This window comes from Lactuca serriola, chromosome 5 (assembly GCF_051521515.1).
Source record: "Lactuca serriola cultivar US96UC23 chromosome 5, Lser_US96UC23_V15, whole genome shotgun sequence".
Taxonomy (NCBI): Eukaryota; Viridiplantae; Streptophyta; class Magnoliopsida; order Asterales; family Asteraceae; genus Lactuca; species Lactuca serriola.
This window is the reverse complement of record NC_136412.1, coordinates 196042570-196067847: the sequence shown is the minus strand read 5'-3', so window position 1 is coordinate 196067847 and position 25278 is coordinate 196042570. Positions and strand designations below refer to the sequence as shown.

Here is a 25278-nt window from a genome sequence, read left to right as displayed (position 1 = left end):
TGAACCCCACAACTGCCACCGATGATGAATATTTAAACCCACGAAGGGTCACCAATCCTGACAGACCCTTCCTTCCCTCTCCTCGCGATTTTGATCCACCAGACGATCTCTTGGACTGTTTATGTTCATCTGTTCCTATTCCCTCGATTGGACCGTCGATGTCAAACAATGGACTAGGGAAGGAGCTCGCCGAAGACAGAGGTTGAACCTGCGAGGGTTGCCGGAGGTCGACGCTTGCCCACCCTTACGATCGCTCAGCCTCACCGGAGTCCTCATCGACTGCCTTCGTTTTCATCTGTTCCTGGACCGAAGTGAAGAAGACGGAGCCTCACCATTCCCTTTTGTACACTTGACGGTTTTGGCAAAACAAGTCCCTGTGTTTATAAATTTAAATTAAAACTGGTCTTTTAACATAAACCTTTTTAAAGCAAGCCCCAAGTGATTTAAACTCTTTATAAACAACCCCTTTAGTTTAAAACATTACCAAACAAACCCAAAAACTTCTAAGGTCCAAGAAAGGTGATCTCGCGGTTATTCACGAAATGCTTTTCCAAAACTGAGCCTAGATCGAGATCACGCTTCGAATGTGAGTTTCTACGACCCTTTTTTACGGTTTTAATATTTGGGGGAGAATATATGAGTCTCTATTAAAGTTTGATGATTTTCAAGTTTTATATATATAATGGTATCATACTTTATTATTGGTCAAAAGTTTATGATATAGCAATCTAAAAATGTGATAAATCACCAATAAATCTATTAAGTTAAAATAGATTGTTAAAAGAAGATATATTTATATTTTACGTGAAATATAAATATAGATATTGATAAAATTCTTAAGATTATAAGTAGATTGCTATAATAACACATGTTGATATTATAAGTCACATGAATGATGATTGTATATGTATAAGTTAAAGTATCTCAAGGAAGCACGGAAAGGTATAAAAATGAACAAAACTTATTATTTGCGTATAAAGCGAAAATACATTGTCATAATTGATGAAATGATTAAATTCATGAAATTATATGATTATTAGTTAAAATTATCAAATTTAACTTTTAACATATAAGGTAGTGTAACGAAGATTGGAAAGTGTATTACTATATTTTTATATAATTATAAAAATATAACTCAATTTACTAAGTTATGGATTTTATTACATTAAATAACATGATCGACTTCAGGGCTTAAGAGTCGTTATTTACGAAATAAATACTTGTCGAGTATTGTATTTAAAGACTTTACCTTTATCCCAAATTAAATGTATTAAAAATATTCTCGCATAATTTATATAAAATATGGGGAATGTAGATCTACGGTCGATCTAAACTTGGATAAATTAAAAAATTAGCTATTATGCTAATACAACATCTAAACCGTATCTAGTATGATAAATTCTTAAAGTTATAAGAATTCCAGTTATCGTTTTCCTAAACGGTGAATAACGTTACATATCCAGTGAATTTAGAATGGATTATATAGGTTCATTATACCTATTCTAGATAGGTTTATCATACCTATTCCAGATAGGTTTATCATATCTATTCCATACACGTTTATCATACCTATTCCAGATAGGTTTATCATACCTATTCCACACAGTGTCACGAGTTCAGTTATGATTTCATTATAAAATTTCAGTTTTGTTTCGTTACCGTATAGAATCGATATTGGATTTATACGGGGTTTATGCTCACTCATTCTAGTTTAAAGAAACTGTATTTAGTGGGATAGCTTGTGACTCAAAGAGATAAGTGTCAATACCAAAAATTAATTCATATAAAACTTAATTAATATCATGACATGACTCGACAAGATTTATTAACTTCATGAAATAAGTTATTTATATAAACCATTTGTTTTTATAAGAAAACACAATGTTTACGTTGGAGGAGTTTGTCCCACCGGTTAAGTGTCAATTTTCAAATTAAGTCAGATAATACTTAATTATTGCCACGACATGATTTTACAAAAGTTCATAAATTCAAGTCTTATGAGTTTATCATATAAATGATACAAATTCTTCTAAAAGGTTTCAAGAGTAATGTTGGTTATTTTATGTTTTCACAAAGGGTAACATTTCCCATTTTTATATAATTTGATATTCAAAATCTTTATATAAATATGCATTTTGATATAAGTGTATATTACTTATATGTATTTTCCAACTTTTGTACATTTGGATTTGAACAAACGGTATCTATGAATGAGTCATAACACATTGTTATAACTCCATTATTTTATACATTTAATAGAAAAGTAAATATTTATAAAAGCTGGTCAACCAGCTAAATTTTATCAAACACTTTTGGGTATAAAAATACTCTATGTCAAAACTTGTAGAATTCACCAAAAATTTTGTTGACGTATTTTAATGCATGTATTCTCAGCTTATTTAGCAGGTCGGAAGTGTTCACTCAGAAGACTCTCCATTAGTTATATTATATCTTTGTAACGCCGGATTGTTATGCGTGTGTCACGATTTAGTAACAGTCATTCTCAATGTAATTTCTAGTTCAGTTATAATAGAAGATTACATTTGTACTATTCAATGTATGTTTAATAATCGACGTTTCCGCCAACGGCCGAGGGTGTGACAACTTTCAATGAAGTTATGGCTTCTAGGGATGTTCATTTCTGGAAAGTGGCAATTCAGGATGAGATTGTGTCACACCCCTGAAACAGACGACGGAAACGTCTGAGGGCTCACGTGACTAAATTTGAATATCATCACAATGAATATACATGAATCATAACATAAGCATCACCATGCATCAATATATTACAACTGACTTTGTTCACATCAAATACATTGTTTTAACATTACAAATCCATAACATAAATTGTTTGATAGTTTTCAAAAGCACAACACCCTAACATAACTTGGTACTACTCCTCAGCTTACCTGTTACCTGAGAATACAAGTTATTTTGAAAATTGTCAACATATGAAATGTTGGTGAGTTCATAAGAAGGTTTGATATGAAAATGTTTTGTGTAGTTTGTAAGAAAACAACCCAGAAAATCCGATATTTTCTAAAAAGACCATTGTTTATATAAAAGTGTGAAGATCCGTAAATATATGCATGATGATTTCAAAACGGGTATAGTTGAAAATTTTCGTATTAAAAGTACTAGCGAAAAATGTTTAACTTCCGCAGAAAACCCGATGTTTTCCGAAAATAAAAATATCATATAACTGTTCGAATTGTTATCGCATCCTGTGAATGATTATGATTTACCTTGATTACTTGATTAATATTGGATTTATTTATGTGATTCGTTATAACCATGCATGATAATGACTAGTTCGTCTGTCTTGGCGCTCTGGTGAATGTCGGAATTGATCTTAAGATTTTGTCACCCTAGACTGGCCGAGTCTAACTGTAGCGAATAGCTGAGGTGTGGGGGAGTTACCCCCGTATAGATTTATACACAAACTCTCGCTCTCCCTCCTATAGACTTTGATTATAACTACAGACTACGACCGACACACGTTGATGCCACCCATTATTACTCACTAAATCCCAATTGACTTTGATTACTATTGATTATCGTCCCGTATTTATTTACTTGGATTGACGATAGGCCTAATAAATGAGGAGAAGAGGATTAAAAGATCCTACTATTCCCGCGTATTATTTATGGTTATTGGATATACGAAGGACACGCTGGCCCATTTCGCATTTGCATTACTTAGACCTTACTAGCAATGCTAATGGGCCACTCAGGCCCAATAGCACTTAAAACCTATTGAGGGTCCCTTAAATATGAAACTGGGTCATAGAAGGCCCAATAACATTTATTATTATCCCTTGGGCCCAAAAATCATGTTAATGGGCCACAAAGGCCCAACAAGCATGATTGGAACTTTCAAGCCCAAAGATTTTAATGTTTAGTTGTTTTAGGTATAGTTTAGTTATCGTAATCTTTAATTGAACCATTGTTAAATTTGTATCGGTACGAGACCGGTCGGTCGTTTATAACGATATTTGAAAATTTATGTATATTTATCTTTTCATTTTTCATAAGTTGTGTTTTGGTAATTTTGACCCAAATATCTTAATAATAAAACAATTGACTCAAAATATTGGTTTGACCCTTTTCAGTCCTTCTTTAATAAAAATGACAATTTTAGTCCCTTAAATAAAAAAAGACATTTTAGGCCCTAAAACCATTTTCTTGTCATTTTTGACCTATAGACTTTGTTTAAGTGATGATTTTAGCTCAAAATTTACTTTTATCAGTTTCAGCCCTTCCAGAAAAGTGTTTTCCAGTTAAAGCCCAAACTTTTGGCAACTTTTACAATTTTGGCCCAAAATCCAAAAAGTTTACATTTTTTATCCTTGTTTGGAAAATACATCATTTTAACCCCTGAAATAGTTTTATTTACCCTTTTTACCCCTTGTTTTGAGAAGTTTATCATTTCACCCCCTTGAAAGTTGAGATTTTCGCAAGTTATGGCTTAATGGGCCGAAAAGCCCAAATTTAGCCCATTAAGCTACAACTTACACTTCTAGCCTTTAAAAGAGTATGATATTCATAAAAACACTTATTTTTACTGTTTTGACTCTTTTAACCCCTGAGAAAACCATGAGTAGCAAATTTTTCAACCCAACTTTTGTTTGTTTGACAATTTTAGCCCAAAAATGGGTTTTATGTTGAAATATGTATATTTTAATCTTAGAGGGTAATTTTTCTTGACTTGTTTTAGTGTAATGCTTCTTAGATCATGTTTATATTCCTCTTAGAGTCATAGATATCGAATTTCTATTCTTTTTGTTGCACATTTACCCCAAAAACACATGAAATCACACATGACATACACATACATATAGATCTACACATTTTACTTGTATTCTCCCCCATAAAACATATGAAAAACGAAAATAGAGGGGTATGAACTCACCTTGAGGTTTGGATTTGGTTTTGATGAATATTTGAGAGAAGATTTCGACCTAAAAAGCTTCTTTAGAAGTCCTTGAGCTTAGATTGCTTCTAAGGAGTATGATCATGAAGTTGAATGAATTAAAAGATGATTTTTTGAGGAGGTATAGAAGTTAAAGTTTGGATTAAAGTAAGAACTTACCAAGACTTGTAACTTGAAGTGATTTTTGAATGAAAAACTCCTTGGAATGCTTCTAATTCTCGAAAATTTGGATGAAAATGAGAAGAGAGTTCTTATGTGTTTGAGAGAGAGAGAGTGTGTGTGTGTGTGTTTCCTTGGTGTTCTCGGCCGAAGAAGAAAAGAAAGGGGAGAAGAGAGATATAAGGATGTGATGGATGCATGGGAACATGAGATGGTTGCATGAAAGACCAAAATATAATAAGGAGGTGGCTAACCCTCCTTATTTCATTAATTTCAATTTATTTTTGTTTTCCCACTTGGCCGAGAATTAGAGAAAAGAGAAGAGAGTTTTGGGCCTTTTTGTTTAAATCCATATTATGGGCCCAATTTGATGATTTTTCGGCCCATTTGGCCTCCATGATGGTTTACAGCCCAATTTGTCGAAAATAATGGGCTTCATAGTCCATTAAAGTTAATTAGGTTAGTTATGGCCCAATAAGGTCCATTAGGGTATTTTATTTCATTCTAGGCCCAATATGGCCCAAAATGTTAAAATAAAAGGAAGTGGGTCCAATTAGAGCCCATTTAAGAGTTCTAAGACCAAAATAGTCAAACTGGAAGCTAATTGGCCCATTAGGCCTAATAAGGAAATCCTAGTCCATAATGGACTTAAACCGGGATTTCTAGGGTTTCCAATTCTTTGTTGACTATTTGAAACTTTGTATAGGGTGTTTGATGAAAATTTTCGTTGTTATTGAATAAGCATCATACATGCTTTCACATTTTTGGTTCATAAATGTTATCATTGTTGTTGTTACATGTTATAGAATTCCTAGTTATGATAGATTGATTCTATCATGCATAACAATACTTAGGTATTATTTGATTTACCTCCTGGTTGCAAGGCATTAGGATGTAAATGGATCCTCAAAAGAAAAATGAAGGTGGGTGGCACAATTGATAAGTATAAATCCAGATTGGTTATCCAAGGCTTTAGACAAAAGGAAGGAATTGATTTCTTTGATATTTATGCTCCTGTTGCCAGAATTTCTACTATTAGATTATTATTAGCTCTTGCAGCTATACATAATCTTGTGATTCACCAAATGGATGTGAAAATTGCATTCTTAAATGGTGACTTGGATGAGGAAATATACATGAAACAACCTGAAGGGTTTGTGATGCCTGGAAATGAACACAAAGTGTGCAAGTTAAAGAAATCATTATATGGTTTGAAACAAGCACCAAAACAATGGCATCAAAGGTTTAATGATGCTATCTTGTCTAATGGCTTTGCATTAAATCAAGCTGACAAGTGTGTATATAGCAAATTTGATACTTCTGGTAAAGGAGTCATGATTTGTTTATATATGGATGATATGTTGATTTTTGGTACTGATTTAGAAGAAGTTGATAAAACCAAGAAATTCTTATCATCTAGTTTTGAAATGAAAGACTTAGGGGAGGCTGAGGTAATTCTTGGTATAAGAATTAAACAAGGAAACAATGGGATTTCAATTTCTCAATCTCATTACATTAAGAAGATATTGAAAAAGTTTAACTTTGAGAATTGTTCTTCTGTTAGCACTCCTATAGATCCTAGTCTCAAGCTTCTACCTAATAAAGGATCTCCAGTGTCTCAACTTGAATATTCTAGGGCTATTGGTTGTCTAATGTATGCCATGATTAGTACTAGGCCTGATATAGATTATGTTGTAGGAAGGCTTAGTAGATATACTAATAATCCTAGTTCACATCATTGGCAAGCTATAAGTAGAGTATTCAAGTATTTGAAAGGGACCATGAATTATGGTTTAACTTATAGTAGATATCCTTCTGTTTTGGAAGGTTATTCAAATGCTAGTTGGATTAACAACTTAGAGGATTACTCCTCTACAAGTGGTTGGGTGTTTCTTCTTGGAGGAGGTGCCATTTCTTGGGCATCTAAGAAACAAACTTCTATTACTAACTCAACCATGGAGTCTAAGTTTGTTACATTGTCTGCTGCTGGTAAGGAAGCTGAGTGCCTAAGGAATTTGATTTATGAAATTCCATTATGGCCTAAACCGATATCTACCATTTCTATAAGATGTGATAGTGCTGCAACCTTGGCTAAGGCTTATAGTCAAGTATATAACGGGAAGTCTAGACACTTAGGTGTTAGACATAGTATGATTCGTGAGCTCATCATGACTGGTGTGATATCTGTGGAGTTTGTGAGAACTCAGTTGAATTTGGCCGATCATCTAACGAAAGGGTTAGCAAGAGATCTTGTGCACAAGGCGGTTGTAAGGATGGGTTTAAAGTCCACTTAAAATCTTTTATATTAAGATACCCAATTACCATCTAGTATATTAGATGTTGAATGGAAAGCTTGATATTTGAAAATTGGAACACATTACAATCATCATCACAAGGTATGTGTTCAGTACTGCAAGTTAAGGATGTTGAAATTTTATTTCTTAATAGTTCTTTGAAAAATTGCATTTGCAGGTGCAAGAACAAAAGAACTACCTATATAAGCATGAAGTTTAGCTGCTTCAAGAAGTTGGGACTTGACTTTGATATGCTTATTAAAGAATGGGACACAAGCTAGTAAAATATAGTGTCAAGTTAGAACTTATGAGAATGTAAACTATTGTGTGTGTATTATCTTCATGTATTCACTATGGATAGAAAGGGTTCAATTCTTAGTGACACCCTGATATTCGAATATTTGGAGTGTATAATATACTAATGTGAAATTCAATCGTCACAACATTTCATTTATGCATCAGTTTGTTGGTGTTATGTTTCATTTTAAGTTAATCAAGATTATACTTAAATGGGGGAGGTTTGTTGGTGATTTGTTATCATCAATGTTATTTAAGTGTAATGAGATTACTTTGTTGACAAAAAATGATATTGATAAATATTAAACAAGTAAGGAAGGTGTGGATTACAAACTTGTTTAAATTTAATCGAATATCAAAGTATAGTGTCATTTAGGGGCGAAGCCCTTGAACGAACGGGGGTCTAGGGGCAGCGCCCCTGGGAGCGGGGTCCAAGGGGCGGCAGCCCCTGGCGGGGTCCAAGGGGCAGAACCCCTAGCTGGGATCGACAATTTTTAGAGAATTGAAAATCCAAATTTTAGAGAACTGACCCATTTTGACTTTTATTCAAAATACCCGTGTTTATGACTGTTTTGTTGGTTTTGTGACAGTTTTAAACTGTCATATGACAATTTTTAGACAAGGATCTAAAAGTTAGTTTTTGGTCTCCTTTTCTGGTTCTCACGAAATTATACACTCTCATTCTCTTTCTTTCTCTTTGAATTTTCTGAGTCTTATCCAATTGAGGATTTGGAAGTACCACCCAAATACTTCGATTTGATAGTGATAAACACGATTCTCAGATTTCCAGGTGCCATTAAATCCATATTTCTAACATGTTTAATGTAGTAGTTGTAAAAGTCCAGCGTATTGTCTAGTTTTAAATGAATAAGTTTTGAATGTTAAAAAATATGACTGCAACTGCTCACACACGAAAATAGAATCATTTTTCTGCATAAAGTAAGGGTCATAAAGGGCAATAAACCAACAATTTTTACTTGAATAATATGTTATAGTTGGATGGGAAAAACCACATAATTTGATGGTTTGGAAACGATTTCGTTTATATACTCAACTCCAAGAGGAATTACATGAAAATAAAAAAAAATATAATTAAGCATTACACACTATGAGATTCAGGAAAACTTACTTTTGAAAAAACATTACTTGTGATATTAATTTTATTTAAGGCATTATTTTTGCACCATCTCCATTTTTCTATAATGAAGAATTTCAATTTCAAGGTTTATGAGGATGCAGGTGAATCGGAAGTCCTTTGGCAAGCTTAGGCTGAACTTGATTGAAAATAACATCCTCGTTCGGAATTACTTTCTTCAACTTGAATCTCCTCACAAGATGATGTATAAAGACAAGTATTTCTAGTCGGGCAAATTCTTTTCCAGGACACAAATGAGCCCCTCCTCCAAATGGTACGTATGTATATGGTGTAATTGGCACTTTACTATCAAATCTTGATGGATCAAACTTTTTAGGTTCATGAAAGAAATCAGGGTTTTTATGTGTCGAGTTTGTACTCCAATACAACTGCAATATATATTAAAGAACCAATATTTATTAAAGAGTTAGAAATTAACCTATTCACCAAGGAGTTATTTATTAAAGTGTTAAGTAATGAATCTTTGTAACTTACCTTCCAACCCTTTGGAATTGAATAGCCCTTGTATGTGAAATCAGAAATCGCTTCTCTAAACGTACCTTGGGTTGGTGGAACTAATCTAAGAACTTCACATGCCACATTCCAAGAGTATTTCATCTTTGACAAATCCTCCCAATTTAACAATTCTGTTGATTTTTTAGATTTTGCTATTTCTGTTTGTTCTGCATTTACCAAAAAGTAATAAACAATTAAGAATTCTTATTCCGATTATTTTAGTGGTCAAGTTCCTTTTATGTAGTCGTAAACTATCAAAAACAACTTCATACTTGTGTTAGACAAAAACTTTTATTAAAATCAATATGTGTGTGTCATTAACTAAAATTTATATATGTTTCTATCGGATAATGATAAACGTCAAACATAGAATTTTGAGTTTTCAATGACAAACTTTGGAGTCATATTCTAAAGCTAACTCTCACTAACGATTTCCTCATCTTATTAGTTTTTAAATCATGCAGTCTTTATATTTATAGGTTCAAAACTCAATATCCATACGAAAAAGATCAACGTACGTAGATAAAGACTTAGAGAAATTCATTAAAAGATGTTAACTTTTTATATTATCTTGCTAGCTCATTTGAATTTGAAAAAAGCTTTTAGGAAAAAAAATATATTGAATAAAGAACATAAATAAACTATGAAAATGCAAGATATGCTCATGTTTTGATGAAAAATAAAGTGATTCTTTTCCTTTATTAATTTCAATACCTTTGTAAACTCCCTCGTAAATCTCAGGCAACTCGGCGAGATACTTAACAATGAAAGTACACGTTGAGCTTGTACTGTCATAGCCACCGATTATCATCCCCATGATAACGTCAGCGACTTCACTGTCTGTCATTAATCTTCCATAGTCATCACAAAGCATCAACGACAAAATATCTTGTGTAGGCGAAGCTTTCCCATCGGCCAAATCACTCTTCCTTTTCTTTACTATTGCAGTGAGTTCTTTATTGATGAAGGCGCCTGCATTTATTGCTCTCCGGAACAGTGTTCCCGGAAGGTTTATGGGGATGGAGAAAAGCCCTGGAGCAAGTCTTTCGAACGGGACTGATAGTTTGTTGACCCATTCGGGTTCATCGATACCGAAGAAGATTTTGCATGCAACAAGAAAAGTGAAGTTTTTGGTGAGTTTATGAGTCAAAATCTGGTCGTTGCCTTCCCATCTGGTTTCAAAGTGTTTCTGTGCCACCATGTCCATAATTGGAACATATTCCCGTAGAGCTTCAGGCTTGAAAAGGTTACGAATCATCTTGGGTACTGTCTTTTCGTTTTGGAGTCCTTTCACAGAAGGGATAATCTTCTTTACCGAAGCAGGCACCCAAAACTGAACAAGTTTGTTATCATTTGAAAACAAGAACTTGTTACCTTCGGGCCCACAGAACACTGCAGCATCCTCTAGCATCAGAGAGGTCCTGAAGACATGACGCGAGAATTTAGTCATGCGATCGACGATGAACTTTTCAGGGTGGCCCTTCCTACCGGCGGTGACAAACTCTATTGTTTCACCGATCACCGGCCAACCTCTTCCGCCAGGTGGGAGTTTTGTATCTACAGCCAACTTAGATATAAAGAAACCAAAACGAAGGGAGCATGAGATGACGACCACAAACAGAGATAGAAGAGAAGCATAGAAGATATCCATTATTGAACTTGTTGAGTTGTCTTTGAGTTGGGTGTTTTACGAGGGTAAGCTAAAGCAGTATATATAGATAAGAGTTCATAAATGATGAATTCCAGGTTTTTTTTTACACTCTGTAGGTAAATTTCATGTCCAAGATAAACTAAGTAGTGTTCCCGTTAATTAAAGTCCCTGTTTTTACTATCTTGTAAACCAAGTTGGTTTTAGAAAAAAAAAAAAAAAAAACATTTTTTTTCTTTTATTAGTTTAAAAACCATGAAAAATGTACCAATATAAAATTAATGTTATGGCCATTCAGGTTCTGCAGTAATGTTTTAAAACCAGGTGTAAACAATGTTGCAGAAATCGACCTATTCGGCGATTAATCGCTAATCGGACCTCCACCGATGAGATTTATTGCTAATTGGGTTTGATCAATGCAGGTCAAAGTCGGAATTAATCAGACCTAATCGGGTTTAATCGGACTTAATCGTACCTCATCCGGTTTGGTCAACGCAGTCAAAGTCGGACCTAATCGAACCTAATCGCCGACTAATCGCTTTTTTTGTAGGAATAAAATTGGATTTATAAATTTTTGAATCATTTTCTTAATAATTAATGGTCCTCGATTAATATTCACCTACCGATTAATCCATAATCGTTAGTAGGGGTGTTTAAAACCGAATATCCGAAAATTTCGGATAGCTAATATCAATATGCGTATCCGTATCCGAAATTTCGGATATCCGAATTTTGGATATCCGAAATTTCGGATACGGATGCGGATACTGAAACCGGATATCCGAAAAAATTATTATTTTCTTATAAAATCTATTGAATACATATTATGCAACAAACTAAATTTACAATTGAAATTTTAACTTTTAAACAGCTAATAGCGACAAACTCTCATACGCTACTGCTAGTTAAATGCAAAATCAAGATCAAACTATTACTTTGTTGTAATTGTTTTTGAAACCAAATATACTGCGATAATTGACTATTAAATATTAACGTATAAAAGTGTTTAACCAAAATTCAGTTATTATGCAAAAGAACTTCACAATGACATAAAACACATTCAAATATCACACTCCCATCTAAAACGCATTATTGTTTTCTTTAATTTTTTTAAACAACACTCAATCATTCCAATAATTAAATAATAATAATCCAACATTCATTTGCCAAAACAGTTTCACAGTCAAACAAACAGAATACATATTCATCTACTAAAGATATACATAAACAAAACAAAAAACACGTAACACACAAACCATAAGTCACTAACAAATTCTTTGTAATCCCATTTTCTTATAATAAATAAATTAAAAATATTAATAGAAAATAATTTTCAGATATCGGATATCCGAAATATCCGAAAATTCATAAATCCACTATCCGTATCCGAATCCGAAATAACGGATATCCGAAATTTCGGATAATTTCAGTTCGGGATTTCGGATTTTCGGATGTGGATATTTTTGAACATCCCTAATCGTTAGTCCACCGATTACAGATTTTGCAACCATGGTGTAAACCAGACGGTTGAATACCAATTCAACAACGACCACAACCGGTTGTATACCAATTTATAGGCCAGATCACATTCGGTCGTTTCTTCAAAAACAAGGTTGAAGAGCACGATCGATTAAGTTATTCGAAGTGTATACAACTTGAAAGCCAATGACGCACATGACTACCAGACACGATTTTGACGCACACCAGACACCAATCTCCATTCTGACGCCTAGCTATCTTTTCAACTTGGAAACCTTTTACTAGAGGTGGAAGCGGTACAGTACCAATTCATTTTTCTTTAAACCGTGTTGTAACGCCCGCAAATCCAGGCTAGTCAAATTAGAGGCAATAGGGGTCGAAAACGACTTTTCGACAAAAGATTATTTAGAATAAATAATGTTAACCAAGTTGTAGAATATGTCACAAGGTTTCTGTACATATAAAGAACGCCGAAATCCGAGTTATAACGAAGAAGTTATGACCCATCGAAGTTTCGCGACGGAACCGGCACGGCACCGGGAAGCGTAAATAGTGAACTTACGATAGAGCAAGATTTAGCCTTAGTGATCTAAACAAAAGTTGTAGAATATGTCAAACTAAGAACATCGATAAAAAGAACGCCCAAATCTGACTTCGTATGAAGAAGTTATGATTTTTCGAAGTTTCGAGCTAGCAGTGTACAACCCGAAATTCGAATATTAGATCGAGCGGTTTTTAGCCGACACGACCTGAACAAGAATCGAAGATCTCGTTAAGAGTAGCGTAACGAGAAAAAGATGGGCGAAAACGGATGTCGGATTAAGAAGTTATGAGGATTTAACGGACCAATCCTGTCCCGGCCCGTTAATAATATAAAATTTAAAATCAAGTCAAAATTAGCCGACGGAGTCTAAACGAAAGTTGTAAAGTAGGTTCCCGCCTTCGCGTGGATATAAAAAACGTCGAAAACGGAGCTCGTATGCGAAAGTTACGAATTTTTAAAGTTTGTAGTCAAATTTGCAAAGTCTGTTGCTCTATTGATGACGTGGCAAAATCCTGACCGTTGCTTGCTGATCACGCCTCGCATCCGATGATCGCCACAAAGTCTCGATTACACCCCGCGTCCGAAGCTAGGTACGCCCAGCGTACTTGATCTTGTTCGGGTCTGAGAAAGGGTGCGAGCCAGCTGGTGCGAAGCTGGCATTCTTATCCGAGGACTACGCCCCGCGTAGCCTCCCTACGCCCAGCGTAATGACCAAAGCCTGGCACTATATATAGAGGTGCGAAGTGCTCCGGATTTCACACACATTTCTCATATCTTTCTCTCACTAGTTTCTCTCTCTAGCTCATCTAAACCCCCCCCCCCCTAAGCCCTAGTTAAACCCCTTAGCTCCCGAGGGAAGCCCCGAGGCTCCCGGAGTCCCGAGAAAAAGAGCCTTTAGGTTTCGAAACGCTACTCCAATTAAGTTCCGGTTTTCGATAAAATTCACTGTAAGTGTGCTACGCTTACGCAATTTTTTATATAGCTTTCAAATAATTATAGGAATGTTATTAGGTCCTTAAAATAATTATTTGGGCTAATATTATAAGTTATATTGAGTGTTATTAACGCTCAATAATAGTCAGACTAATTAATTTGCCGCGGTTATCGTTAGACTACACCCTAGTGGTATTGGTACTAGGTTTTATCGAAGGAAAATCGTTTTGAGAGTATCGAAACGCTGTCCGAGTGCTGAGTCACCACCTTTTAGGTGAGTGCATAGTTTCTTTCAGCTTACACATAGATATGAAATATTTTATATAAATTACGTGTTGTGTGTGTATATTATCTGTATACTTGCTATCTATGCTGGATGAACGTTTTATACATGTTTTCAATGATTTAAACTGTATATGTATTTTATATCTACAAAATGTGTTGGGTAAAACATGGGTAGATGTAATAATTGTTGTGTGACAAAATAAAATAATGAGAGACCTCGTTATAGATGTTCTTGATGATCTAGTCATCTAGCGGAGTATAGATGACGACCACGGACTATTGTAGACAGTCCAGTGGAACACTAGCAGGCTCGCAGCCTGTATTTGTTTATTCGAATTGTGTGTTTATTCGAACTGTGTGAACTGTGTGCACACCAGGTGTACTCCATCCCCCATATGGTTGCCTTTAGGACTTTCATTGCCAAGGAATCCCCTTAGCAGTAGTGTCCATCCCAATGATAGTCATTAGACTAGGTCCCTTGTGTTAGATGTTTTAGGGACGTAATGTGAGGATAACGGGAATGGGTAATTGGGTTGATTGTTTGATGTTCAAAAATAATAATTATATTATTGTGGGTTGAAAACCCTATGTGCTCACCAGGTTTCCCAACCTGACCCACTATGTTTATTTATATCACATGTGTTGATATGAAGTGACATTACACTGAGAGATTTAAAGAGATGTAGATCGCTAGTGTAAATAATTGTAAGTTCTGTTTATGCTTATGTTTCTGTATTAACGATGAAATCCCAAACGTTTTAAAATGAATAAAATACGTTTCTTCGAAAATGTTTTAATAACGTATTTATCATGTTTTTTTTCTGGGAACAAATTGCGCAACATGTTTATTAAAAGAAGTACTCTGATTTTTATAAAGCATAAACAAAATCGGTCTTTTCTGGCCGTGAAAATGGGGATGTCACACATGTACCGTACCAACTATAATTGATAACAAAAAATTGTTACCGGTACCGTACCAAATAACTTGGTACTAATATAGTTGGCTACCAACAAGATTGGTTGGTACAAATTGGTAATGGTATATACCAACTTCTTTTAATTTTCTATTTTAAGATTTAAAAATAAGCAAAGACATTGAGTAATTTTGACGTTTAATATAGAAAATAGTTACGTTGTTCTTTTAGTTTATAAAAGAATTCTATTGAGCTAACGCTAAAGTAACGTTTTCTTTTTGTGTTTTAACGTGATAATAACTATTAACTAATGCGACAAAACGAATTGTATAAACACTAAACACAATTAGCAATTGAAATATACGATTTCGTATATATATATATATATATATATATATATATATATATATATATATATATATATATATATATATATATATATATAATAAATGAATTGGTTGGTACAATATTACCATGGTATTCTAACTTTTATACCATTACCGTACCAACATTGTTCAATTGGTACGGTATTACCAACCAAAAAGTTAGCTACCAATTTTCTTGGTTCGGTTGGTAACATGTTGGTTGGTTGTTCATGGTATAATTTTGTCAGCCCTACCTTTTACTACTCAATTGTTATGTATGGCTTTATAATATAGTTAATTGTGATATAAATATATGTTTTTGGATGTTAAATTCTAGTGAGTGTGTGTGTCTATATATATATATATGTTCACGATACGGTTATATTCGGTTTTTATGACAAACCGAAGCCAAGTCGTTAGTAATTGTTTGTGTCAATCAAAAATCGAAACCAAACCATTGAAAATTAAAACCGAACCAAACCGATGTGTTACTAACGGTTTGGCTCCGACTTTTTCATCATTTGCGTTTTTTAGGCCCATTTGGGTCGAGCCCATTAGATTGCAAACCGGTGGACTTTGGAGGCCTGGAGGGAAACGATTCAAACGAGGGACAGGCTTCACTCACAACACAAAGCTTGGGTTTCTATTTTCGTTTATACGACTTGAAAATTTTGAAACCGTAAATCAAACCTTTCATTATAGCTTCGAAAGTTTGAAGCCGCAAGCAAAACCGTAACCTTGAAATTTTTGAAACCTTAATCCAAACCGTTCATTACGGCTTTGAAAATTTTGGTCAGTTTCATGGTTTCAGACCGAACCTTGAACACCTCTATATATATATATATATATATATATATATATATATATATATATATATATATATATATATATATATATATATATATATATATATATATATATGGTGTTGGTCGAAATTCGTTAAACTAAATTAGTAAGCGTAGTTTGATGTTTAAAATAAGATATGTAAATTAATTAAGATCTTTAAATGCGCCTAAGATCTTGGTTATACCTAGGGAAGAAAATAGTGGTATTTAGGAAATTATTAGAAGTGTATTATTTTGTTATTTAAATAAGTGTATTGGAACCAAAATAGTGTTAAAGGAAGTTAACAACTAATTTTGTATAACATATCCCAAAATACTGAAAAAGATACCAAAATACCACAAAACAAAACATCTTAGTAGTTTTGACAATGAAATCAGATTAACAAGAAAGTAAATAATAGAAAATGTTGTTATCGATCAAACAACAGTAAATTAGTGAAAATAAGTGCAATAAGACAATGATATATGAGGAAAACCCTTAATCATTTTAGATCTCTGATATAAAACATCGGGATGTGATAAAATCACTTGCCTTAGAACTTGATTTGAATGTAAAAGTGCAAAGTTTCGAGAGAATGAGATTAAGAGTAGAAGTCAGAGTGTGTCCGATTGATGGCCAACTAGGCTTTTATACATAGTGATAATAACAAATATTCTGACATTCTAGGGATCTCCCTTGATCCATGTGTGATCCAACATTCACAAGGCTTTTGACCACATGCTTTTGACTTGGTATGCTCATTTCTAGTCAAGTTTATAGTTCTTGCATAACATTTTACAGAAAACACGATGGCAGTCCAAGATATATTTTAATTCAAGATCTTGGGCTTGTCAGATATTTTAGTACAAGTTCATGATATATATAAAATGCTAAAATGAAAATTTTGCTCATAAAATTGCCTTAAAAATCTTCAATCGAGGATCCTAGGGGATTGAAGATTTCTATGCTTGGAATTATTAGTTGTTAGACGCCGAAGAGTCAGGATGTCTTTTCAAATTCCCAAGAATTTTGACTTTGTTTTCACCTGTTCAGCTAGGAGTGTTCCATTTATCAATTGACTTTGCGGTCTTGCTATTCTTTCACCATCGATGAATCATGTTTAGGTATATCTTCTTCTTCCCTTTTTTTTATTTAGATCATGGATGAAGATCTAACAATAGGGAAGTCTGATACCCAGGGTTTTATCCATGAAGATTTTAAAGATTCGAGAATTATTTTTCGTGGTAAGTTAGTTTTTTAAATGAGAAAATAGAGTCCCTTAATTCTGAAGGAATATTCCCTTCACAAACAGTGTTCAAACCATTTAATGCAAAGCTAAAACCCGATTTTGTATCAATCTCTTAGGTTTATTTTTATTATCTTCCTTTTGATATTGGTCTTTCTTTTCCTTTACCCCCCTTTAATCTCAGAATTTTTTGAGATGAGTAGATTTCCATATGCCTAGATCATGCCAATGGTTTTGCCCCACTGTATTGGATTTTGATCATCTTAACGAATATGAGAATCTAATTCTTGGTCTCCTTACTATGGCCAGTGTTTGTGACCTTCAAAACTTTGGTTCTTCTCGTGTCATTTTTAAAAAATAAAACTTGGGAAACAACATCTATTTCTCAATACGTTGTGTCCTAGTGTTGGGTGGTAAAAGAAGTATTTCTTTCTTAATAGGCAATTTCTAGTTGATGAACACACTTTGCATGTTGACTGGGTTATTAAGGGTAGGAATTTCGTTTTCATTTAATATTAAAGGTTTTTTAGTGTGTGCCTACTAACTCTCTTTCTTTGTTTCAATATAGTGCCATAGTTTGAGGATTTATTCCCACTTTGTGAAGATAGGAAGGAAAGAGTCCGTAATTTTCTGAAATTGTCTTAGGGAACAAATTTCTTGAGGGGATGCTATTGATCTATTTTCCATCCAAGAGCTTGCATCTTCCAAGATGTCAACTGGTAAGATCTATGAAGTTTTCTTTATATTGTTTTGGAATCCTAACCGTTAAAGTTTTCCTAGTAGGTTATGAGGTTACTCGTCGTGGGTCTACGTTTTCTTGCTTTAGTGTTAATGAGTTCTTGGCCTTTGGTTCTCCAATAAAGAATGACAAGCTACCTCCTCCATCTTCTAAGAAACCAATGACGATGAAGCCTCACAGACCTTTTTAATATCTTCCTTTTGATATTGGTCTTTCTTTTCCTTTACCCCCCTTTAATCTCAGAATTTTTTGAGATGAGTAGATTTCCATATGCCCAGATCATGCCAATGGTTTTGCCCCACTGTATTGGATTTTGATCATCTTAACGAATATGAGAATCTAATTCTTGGTCTCCTTACTATGGCCAGTGTTTGTGACCTTCAAAACTTTGGTTCTTCTCGTGTCGTTTTTAAAAATAAAACTTGGGAAACAACATCTATTTCTCAATACGTTGTGTCCTAGTGTTGGGTGGTAAAAGAAGTATTTCTTTCTTAATAGGCAATTTCTAGTTGATGAACACACTTTGCATGTTGACTGGGTTATTAAGGGTAGGAATTTCGTTTTCATTTAATATTAAAGGTTTTTTAGTGTGTGCCTACTAACTCTCTTTCTTTGTTTCAATATAGTGCCATAGTTTGAGGATTTATTCCCACTTTGTGAAGATAGGAAGGAAAGAGTCCGTAATTTTCTGAAATTGTCTTAGGGAACAAATTTCTTGAGGGGATGCTATTGATCCATTTTCCATCCAAGAGCTTGCATCTTCTAAGATGTCAACTGGTAAGATCTATGAAGTTTTCTTTATATTGTTTTGGAATCCTAACCGTTAAAGTTTTCCTAGTAGGTTATGAGGTTACTCGTCGTGGGTCTACGTTTTCTTGCTTTAGTGTTAATGAGTTCTTGGCCTTTGGTTCTCCAATAAAGAATGACAAGCTACCTCCTCCATCTTCTAAGAAACCAATGACGATGAAGCCTCACAGACCTTTTTAATATCTTCCTTTTGATATTGGTCTTTCTTTTCCTTTACCCCCCTTTAATCTCAGAATTTTTTGAGATGAGTAGATTTCCATATGCCCAGATCATGCCAATGGTTTTGCCCCACTGTATTGGATTTTGATCATCTTAACGAATATGAGAATCTAATTCTTGGTCTCCTTACTATGGCCAGTGTTTGTGACCTTCAAAACTTTGGTTCTTCTCGTGTCGTTTTTAAAAATAAAACTTGGGAAACAACATCTATTTCTCAATACGTTGTGTCCTAGTGTTGGGTGGTAAAAGAAGTATTTCTTTCTTAATAGGCAATTTCTAGTTGATGAACACACTTTGCATGTTGACTGGGTTATTGAGGGTAGGAATTTCGTTTTCATTTAATATTAAAGGTTTTTTAGTGTGTGCCTACTAACTCTCTTTCTTTGTTTCAATATAGTGCCATAGTTTGAGGATTTATTCCCACTTTGTGAAGATAGGAAGGAAAGAGTCCGTAATTTTCTGAAATTGTCTTAGGGAACAAATTTCTTGAGGGGATGCTATTGATCCATTTTCCATCCAAGAGCTTGCATCTTCCAAGATGTCAACTGGTAAGATCTATGAAGTTTTCTTTATATTGTTTTGGAATCCTAACCGTTAAAGTTTTCCTAGTAGGTTATGAGGTTACGCGTCGTGGGTCTACTTTTTCTTGCTTTAGTGTTAATGAGTTCTTGGCCTTTGGTTCTCCAATAAAGAATGACAAGCTACCTCCTCCATCTTCTAAGAAACCAATGACGATGAAGCCTCACAGACCTTTTTAATATCTTCCTTTTGATATTGGTCTTTCATTTCCTTTACCCCCCTTTAATCTCAGAATTTTTTGAGATGAGTAGATTTCCATATGCCCAGATCATGCCAATGGTTTTGCCCCACTGTATTGGATTTTGATCATCTTAACGAATATGAGAATCTAATTCTTGGTCTCTTTACTATGGCCAGTGTTTGTGACCTTCAAAACTTTGGTTCTTCTCGTGTCGTTTTTAAAAATAAAACTTGGGAAACAACATCTATTTCTCAATACGTTGTGTCCTAGTGTTGGGTGGTAAAAGAAGTATTTCTTTCTTAATAGGCAATTTCTAGTTGATGAACACACTTTGCATGTTGACTGGGTTATTGAGGGTAGGAATTTCGTTTTCATTTAATATTAAAGGTTTTTTAGTGTGTGCCTACTAACTCTCTTTCTTTGTTTCAATATAGTGCCATAGTTTGAGGATTTATTCCCACTTTGTGAAGATAGGAAGGAAAGAGTCCGTAATTTTCTGAAATTGTCTTAGGGAACAAATTTCTTGAGGGGATGCTATTGATCCATTTTCCATCCAAGAGCTTGCATCTTCCAAGATGTCAACTGGTAAGATCTATGAAGTTTTCTTTATATTGTTTTGGAATCCTAACCGTTAAAGTTTTCTTAGTAGGTTATGAGGTTACGCGTCGTGGGTCTACTTTTTCTTGCTTTAGTGTTAATGAGTTCTTGGCCTTTGGTTCTCCAATAAAGAATGACAAGCTACCTCCTCCATCTTCTAAGAAACCAATGACGATGAAGCCTCACAGACCTGAATCTAAGAAGAGAAAGCTCATTCCCAGCTCTTCCCATGATGTTTTTCTTGGACTAACCTTGACGGAGATTAGACAAAACCTAATAAATCTAACTCAAAATGTGAGTGGTTCCTTATTCTATAAATTCCATTGTTTGCCACAAAACCTTACTTTTTTTCATTGTAGTCTACCACTTAAAAAAATTAGGCTTTGAAACAACAAATGGATTCTACATTGTAGGCGAAGGAGCGAGAATTAAGAAAAAGAACGAGGATCTTGAAGAAAAGGATGAGGAATTGAAGAAGATGGTTGAGATGTTTGGGGAATTGGAGGATAAGATTGAGGAGATGACCAAGGAGGCTAGGATACTTACTGCCAAAGGTATTTTGGAGGAAATATTTAAGATGTACAATGAAGCGTCTAAGAAAGAAATGTGGCATCCTGAGATGAAGAAATACAGAAGGAATCGTTAAAGAAACTGATTGGCGAGGAGGAAGTCGATTAAAAAAATCGAGAGTTACTGAAAGAGTAGGTGTTAATATGTAACACTTGAATCTTTGTATGTTTCATTATTGCCCTTTGTTATTTTAAAAGTTTCATTTTTGTCCTTATGTAGTACGCGGGGCGTACCACATGTTATGCTTAGCGTATAAGCTATGAAGAGAGTACGTGGGGCATATCACATGGTACGCTTAGCGTACTGATGCGAGGTGGTCTCGAAACTCCAGATACGTATGCGGGGAGTACGTGAGACTTAATAAAACCCTAATTTAGGGTGTTGCACCCTATATAAACACCTTAAGTCATTAGGGCTAGCCTCTTTACCAGCCTCTAAGCCTCAAAAACCCTAGAAATCGTCCCTTAGCCTCTATTGTTGTGCATTTGAGTTCTTAAGAATATTTTGGTGGTTGTTTTGCTCCTTGTGAAGGAATTATAGAAGTTGGAAGGTTCTTTGATTTGTGAGAAGGTTACAGATCCAGAATCATCACCCTTGTTGCAAGCTTATTGAGGTATCAAGTTTGAACTTTGTCATCTCCATGATTAGATCTCTTCATTTATTTGTTTTTATGCTTTTGGTCCCTTTTGGGTTGGTTTGAGGAGTTGGGTTGTTTTAAAGACTTATTCTTTTTTATATGAGCTTGTTATGGATTTGATAAGAATTGTTATCGAGAATTAAGATGCGAAACAATAGATTTGAATCATGAATGATAAAGAACACACGAAGTAAATATTAATCAGATCTCTTTTTATTAAGACTGATTACAGAATAAGCTGAAGAGAGTTTTTGTGTTTCGATATTGTTTTCTCTACTTCAAGCCTAAGTCCCTATTTATAGGGAACTTACAAAAAGTATACTAAGTCATATACTATGAAACTTCGCATGCTACACTTCGCATATAAAATTGACTTAGTAAAATACATACAAAATGCGAATCATTACAAGACACACTATTCGACTTTTACAACTAACATCTACATTCTCCCCCTTTGTAAACAGTCGATACAATTCAACTTAAAAGCTTTTGAATTGCAGAGTGAATCGTTCTTCGCACTTCTCCATACCAGGAGATCACTTTCTTCAAGTCCTTCTTGTCACCTTCGTTATTTTTATTGCAATTATTCATACGTACAATGAAGTGCGTATATTGCGAAGAATTGTATCTTTCAATCTCTGAAGCTTTGAACAAGAACTTCTTCGGTTTGCCCTTAGTGTCTCTTCCCGAAAACACCATGCCGAATGGTTTAAGGCAAATCTCACCCACAACATACTTCGACAAAGCTGATTGTTTCAAAGTATCTTCCCATGGAACTTTCACTTCTCTTCCAAGCACATTCGCTAACTCCTCATCAGTCAGTGCAAGACAATCGAAGTAGTTGTCGATATAAGTCTTCACATGTGCGAATCCAACTTTGAAAACATCTGTTTCTGAGCCTTTGAGTTTGTTCTCTTCCATGTGCTTCAGAATCAGAGCTACTTGAATGAGATCGTTGCAGTTCATCAATGGAAAATCAGCAACAGTGAAGTCGTATTGTTTGTTGTCTGCCCTGATGACAAAATATCGAAAATTTTGAAGCATGTCTTCAAACAAAACATCCTTCTTTATAGTGAGCACCTTCTTGATCTTCATCAGGGATCAGACTTCATCAGGATTCTTCCCAAGAACAGCATGAAATCTGATTTTCATGTGAGTGTAGTCATCCGGATTATCGAATTTCTCACTGATCTTGTATTGAGCAGTAATAAACAACATTTCATTTATAGGGAAGTCCAGCTGACAGTAATCAGAGTTCGCAATGTCGTAACTTCTTTTGGGCTTCTTCTCGAACTCATACATCTCCCTTCCTACTACTTTAGACTCTATCGTTTCGTAAGAGTAAAGTTTCGCAGGATCACCTTTGTTCATTGAGGGAGGATCACTTGCTCGTTGTCGCATTATGCTCTGGACTTGTCTCATTCTTTCAAGTTCAGCCTCAGCATCAGCTTTTATCTCTTCTTTCGACTTTTCATACAGGATGCCCTTTCCCTTTCCTGTTACATCTTTCTGAGGTTGAGAACTCGAACCTCCTTCGTTTCCTCTAATAACAATTCCCTTAGAAATTGTTTTTGTAGTTATTGTTGTTGAAGAAATCGGTTTAGTAGGAATTGGAAGAGTTGCAACCAGTTGAGTCGAGATGACTTTTCCCACTGTTTTGGCATCAGCTTCTTTGCTTCGACTTTTCTCTCCCCCTTGCACCCCTGTGAAAACAGGTGGAGCACCCTTCGGAAGTAAAGAACTGCAGTTTGAAATCGGAGCAAGAGCCTTCTGAATGGCTTGTTCTAAAGTGTTAATCTTTAGAGACAAGAATTCGGGAGTAAGGATTTGCGAAGTGGAAGATTGCGAAACTGCTGATTTGAGCTCCGTAACCAATTTGATCAGATGATCAAACTTCTCCATGGTAGCAGCTTTGTGATCATCAGCAACAGGAATGTTGTTGAGTTTGTGGATTTGAGACGAAATTTCCACAACCTGCTTGTGAAGATCTTCATGTCTTGTATTTACTGCTTGAATATCCTTCGCAAGGTCAGACTTCAATTCCTGAATTTTGAAGTTGACGTCCTCACGAACTTTCTTAACGTCTTGTACAAAAAGAATGTGTCTTTCTTTTGTAGTAGCTTTAAGGTCTTGTACTGCAGACGTAAAATTGTGCCCTTGTGCTTGCACTCTGAGTTCGTTATTTTTGTCGGACTGATCGACTTTCTCCATAATGCGTTTCTCAACCCCTTTGATCATCACATCCACCTCCATTGCTGAGATTGAAGACATTCTCCCATAATCGGCTTGTGATTGGATAATAGCCTTCAATTTGTGATTGAGTATTTTGAACTGCTTTCCTGTCATCAGCATATGATCAGGAATGTCTTCATCGGAATCAAATGAAATGTCATCAAGAACTCCTCCAAAAGCACCTCCTTCGATTTCTGGATCTGACATTTGTTGCGAAGGTGGAGGATTCTCAGGTGAGTGAGATGGAAATAGGGTGGTGAATGGGTTTTGAAGGGCATGGTCGAATATGGATGAAGTGGTGGTTATTGGTAGTGTGGATGCAACACTCGGGATAGGTGCCCCCGTATCAGATACGTTGACAACCATATCCGAAATAGGTACCTCCTCAGTAACTGACTTGGTAAGAACTATTTCGAGTGGTTGGGTTTGAGAAATGGTAGTTGAAATTTGCGAAGGTTGAGAGATTGGTAAAGAAACAGTTACCATTGTTGTGACAGGTGGAGTTTCAGGGACAACGTCTTCGTCTGATGATTCATTGCGAATCACCATCTTCCTCCTCTTGCCCAGTGTTCGTTGCATGTTTGTCGCAACGTCTTCCGCCCTTTGTCGTTTCTTTCCAGGAGATACTGGTGCAGGAATGCTGCGAATAGTAACTCCCTTACTACTCACCTCTGCTTTGCGAATCTGTTTTAACACTCCAGACTTGGAGGGTAAAACATCTTTCTTTACTTCTTCTTCTTGAACGATTGGTGAAGATGAACCCTTCGTAGGTTTCTTGCTCCCCTTCTTCTTCTTTGATGGAGTAGCAACTTCAGGTAAGACACCCGAATGATCAGCTGTGTCAATATTTCGCAAATACCTCACCAACACTTTGTGAGTGGGAGATACTTTGCGAAGCATCGCATCCGGAATGCGAGCTACTCGGGTGAATATGGCTTCATCATCTTCTACCACTTTGGGAAATTGGTAAAGCGAAAACTCAGCCACTTCGACATCTGATACGATCGAAATTGCTTCTTTCTCGTAGACTTTCTCCAGGATCAGACTCCAGTACCTGGCACAGGATATCCCCTTCTCCGAATTCGTGTTTTCCAGACTTTTAACGAATTCCTTCCAAAGCTGAGTCGCGTAGTCGACATTGATG

At 35.2% G+C, this 25278-nt stretch overlaps 1 protein-coding gene across 1 annotated transcript; it reads right to left on the bottom strand.

Moving 5' to 3' along the window:
* Positions 1–8859: 8859 nt before the first annotated feature.
* LOC145051397 (beta-amyrin 28-monooxygenase-like) lies at positions 8860–10994 on the bottom strand. Its single transcript, XM_078999399.1, has 3 exons — positions 10049–10994; positions 9314–9501; positions 8860–9207 (listed from the first exon to the last, which is right to left on the bottom strand). The coding sequence occupies exons 1-3, from the start codon at positions 10983–10985 to the stop codon at positions 8902–8904; spliced, it is 1431 nt and encodes a 476-aa protein (XP_078855525.1). The 5' UTR covers positions 10986–10994; the 3' UTR covers positions 8860–8901.
* Positions 10995–25278: the final 14284 nt, after the last annotated feature.

Bases quoted from the DNA above. Each gene is read 5' to 3' on its own strand.
- LOC145051397 (XM_078999399.1), bottom strand. From the start codon at position 10,985: ATGGATATCTTCTATGCTTCTCTTCTATCTCTGTTTGTGGTCGTCATC. The intron at 9,502-10,048 runs GTATTGAAATTA...TGGTAAATGCAG, and splicing joins TTACGAGGGAGTTTACAAAG to AACAAACAGAAATAGCAAAA. The intron at 9,208-9,313 runs GTAAGTTACAAA...TATATATTGCAG, and splicing joins CAATTCCAAAGGGTTGGAAG to TTGTATTGGAGTACAAACTC.